This window comes from Passer montanus, unplaced genomic scaffold, assembly GCF_014805655.1.
Source record: "Passer montanus isolate IOZ18808 unplaced genomic scaffold, ASM1480565v1 scaffold407, whole genome shotgun sequence".
NCBI lineage: Eukaryota > Metazoa > Chordata > Aves > Passeriformes > Passeridae > Passer > Passer montanus.
The window spans coordinates 28,211-31,532 of record NW_024368897.1 but is presented as its reverse complement, the minus strand read 5'-3'; the positions used below and the strand labels follow the sequence as shown (position 1 = coordinate 31,532).

Below are 3,322 nucleotides of genomic sequence, written 5' to 3'. Positions count from 1 at the left end.
TTCCTTATGTGTACTCCCCCTAGAATGTTCTCCCCTCTCTTGTCCCCCATTGGTCCCGGTGTACTGCAATGCTCCGCCCCTGTTATCTCATTGGTTCCCCAGTGGGCTGCCCCTCCTCTGTGCCACCTGTGCTCAGTTCCCATTGGCCCTTGGCTCTCAGACCCCCCCCCTTTGCCCCCTTATCAAACCCTGTGTCCTCAGCCCCATTTTGTCTCTGTCCCTGCACCTTCTACATTGCAATAAACTGCGTTTGGAGCTGTGCACGTAGACCCGTCTCTGGCCTTGTCCATCAGCAGGTTAAGCAAGCGTGCTCAGGGCTCTGGGAGTGCAGGTTGCTCATACGGGCTCGTTGTGGATGTGCCGCAACACTAGAGATGGACTTGGGCAGGAGGAACCCCCTAGCCCAATGTGCTCATACATTGTATTTTTCCTTAAACCAGGATTTCCCATTCCTAAACCTTGTCTTAATGGAGGAGGTGGCAGTAAGGAAGAGGAAGATGGCCCAGGAGATGCAGGCAGGTGAGGAGGAAGTCAGTGCCCCTTTTCCCTCTCTCCTGCTCCATCTCCCAGCCCAGCATGGCTCCTGGCTGTAAGACAACCTTGCTGCTAACGCCATCGTGCTGGGGATGCACTGGGGACATTTCCTTCCCCTTCCCTATTGCACGGAGGCAAGTCCCATCCTCTCCTTGTCTTTCCTCCCCCAGACAAGAATTTGAGGATGGAGACCAGGGAGGAAAAATGCCCACAGCAGAACCTCATGGAAGAGGCTGTTCTGAGCGATGCCACAGGGCAGAACTCCAAGGGGGAGGAAAAGTCTCGGAGATCCCACAGGAGGAGGGCCTGCAAATCCAGCCCAGGATGCTTTGAGGGGGAAATGCCTACCCTGTTCCAGGAAGGTGGACAGAGCTTCAGGCAGAGCTCAGAGCTGGTCTCCCATGAGCAGCTTCATGATGGGGAGAAGCCCTACAAGTGCTTGGAGTGTGGGAAGAGCTTCAGGCAGAGCTCAGAGCTGGTCTCCCATGAGCAGCTTCATGATGGGGAGAAGCCCTACAAGTGCTTGGAGTGTGGGAAGAGCTTCAGGCAGAGCTCCCACCTCCTCAGCCACCAGATGATCCAACCGGGGAATGGGCCTACGAGTGTGGGGAGTGTGGGAAGGGCTTCAGGTGCAGCTCAGAACTCGTCAGGCACCAACGCATCCACACTGGGGAAAGGCCATACGAGTGTCATGAGTGTCAGAAGAGGTTTCACACCAGCTCCAATCTCCTCCTGCATGAGCAGATTCACACCAAGGAGAAGCACTTCTGCTGCTCTGACTGCAGGAAGGGCTTCAAGCACAACTCCAGCCTCATCAGACACCAGCACATCCACATTGGGGAGAGACCCTATGAGTGTCCCCAGTGTGGGAAAAAGTTTCAGACCAGCTCTAATCTGCTCCTGCATGAGCGGATTCACACGGATGAGAGGCCCTTCCGCTGCCCTGACTGCGGGAAGGGCTTCAAGTACAACTCCACCTTCATCACCCACCGGCGTATCCACACTGGGGAAAGGCCCTACGAGTGTTCCCAGTGTGGGAAGAGCTTCACCCAGAGCTCTCACTTGACACAACACCAACGGAGGCACCAGTACAAGAAGCCCTGCAAAGGCCCCAACTGGAGGAAGAGCTTCGTTCCCAGGTCCAGATTCATCCCCCATTGTGGGACCCACATTGGGAAGAGCCCTGGTGATCTATGGTCCCTGTGATCCATGTTGAGAAGACACCTGTACCTTTTCCTGTCCCTGCCAATGACATGATGTGGGATTAAATAACTTTTGAGTCAGGCCATGGCCCTGTCATTACATTCAGTCCCATCTCTGGTTGTTGCCAAGGGCATGAAAGGGACTCCTTGTCTCCCTGAAGGGAAGGGTGTCCTTCCCAGGAGTGAGGATAAACATGGCTGAGTAGAGACAGTCAGTGGTAATGTAGTTTTTCCTACAAATCCTTTTTCTTATTCCTTGTTGTTATCAATATTGTTTCTGTTGCGGTTTGTTCCTTGTCTTGTTGCTGTTCCAAATAAATTGTTCTTATCCCAGCCTGTGATCTTTGCCTTTTGTGATTTCCATGGGAGGCCAGAGGGCAGCGAGGGCAGCACGGTTTTAGTGGGAGCTGGAAATTGGGGAGCCCCAGTCCTAAACCTGTGCCGTGGAAACCGAGCCCTAGTGGCCATGGCAACAGCCTTGGGAGCGGGTCCCTGGCTGGGGCTGTGGGAACCTCTGTCCTCTGAGCAGGGGCTGGGGGATGTCCCCAAGGGGGCTGTGTCACAGCGGCACCTCTGGGCTGTGTCACAGAGCCACAGAGCAGCTGTGATGTCAGAATGGCCTCCCCTGCCCCACCCAGACGCAGCTGGGCAGGGGAGAGATCAGACTTGACTCACCACCGGACTCTAAAAGAGGAAGTCTTCTGGGAATCCTCTGCTTTTAAGCCCTGTGTGTTCTCAGATCCTTAGCAGCCACAACAAGTGCCAATTTCAAATCTGGCCACTGATTGGTTTGACCACAACTTTGTCAGAAACTCACTTCCTGGTCATACCACAACATTTCTATATACACATTGTCTTATATCTTCCAAGTCTCCTTTTGTCTTCTCAAGGTATTTTCTTGTTTCACCTATTTTTCTAATTCTCTTTAGCAGGCAGGTGTTTTTCTGAACACTGGTGTTGTCCATATTCTAGGAGCTGATGAATTGTTCCAAAACTAATGTGGATTAGAGTAAATGTAAGAAACTAATGAAGAGTATCCCTTTGGACAAAAATCAGTAGTCACTATTTGGATTTTGTATCAAATGCTCATTTTAGTTTGTTTTTTCTTTTTTTTTAATGCAGAAAAATAGAAAATATGTGCTAGCTATAGGAATTTTTCTATATCATATTTTCAGTGCTAATTCCATTATTTTCATTACATTCATCCTTCACTTCAGAGTTAATGATGTGGCTGGCAAGAGGGCCTCTAATGATCCAGACTGCTTTTTCACTGCCTATTGAGAGAAGTCCTCTATCTCAGTCCGTATCGCTGTGATCCCTAGTCTGGCTCAGCCAAGGGGAGTGTGTCATAAAATAGAGTAACAGGTACAATGAATTTGCCCAAAAATAAAGATTTTTAATATCAAAATAACAAACACAGAAACCATGCAGTCTGAGGGGCAATATCCAAAGACAGGGGGGCATGGTGAACATAGCCAGGTATAGGGGTATTCTGAGGGTGAGATTCCAATCACAAACACAAACTTGGAACACGACCTTATTTGTAACAGGTTCTGAACTACCTGAGAACAAGAGGCAGAAACATG

The 3,322-nt window shown here is 50.4% G+C and overlaps 1 protein-coding gene across 1 annotated transcript; it reads left to right on the top strand.

The window, feature by feature from the left end:
• The first annotated feature begins 444 nt into the window (after positions 1-444).
• On the top strand, positions 445-1,740 carry LOC120506962 (zinc finger protein 239-like). The gene is made up of 3 exons (XM_039719102.1): positions 445-519; positions 705-1,080; positions 1,164-1,740. Exons 1-3 carry the CDS (start codon positions 468-470, stop codon positions 1,738-1,740), a joined length of 1,005 nt encoding a protein of 334 aa, XP_039575036.1. The 5' UTR covers positions 445-467.
• The last annotated feature ends 1,582 nt before the right edge of the window (positions 1,741-3,322 follow it).

Excerpts from the sequence above, each read along its gene's own strand:
- LOC120506962 (XM_039719102.1), top strand. The coding sequence starts at position 468 with ATGGAGGAGGTGGCAGTAAGGAAGAGGAAGATGGCCCAGGAGATGCAG. Across the intron at positions 520-704 it reads GGCCCAGGAGATGCAGGCAG|ACAAGAATTTGAGGATGGAG; the intron begins GTGAGGAGGAAG and ends TTCCTCCCCCAG. Across the intron at positions 1,081-1,163 it reads GAGTGTGGGAAGAGCTTCAG|GTGCAGCTCAGAACTCGTCA; the intron begins GCAGAGCTCCCA and ends GAAGGGCTTCAG.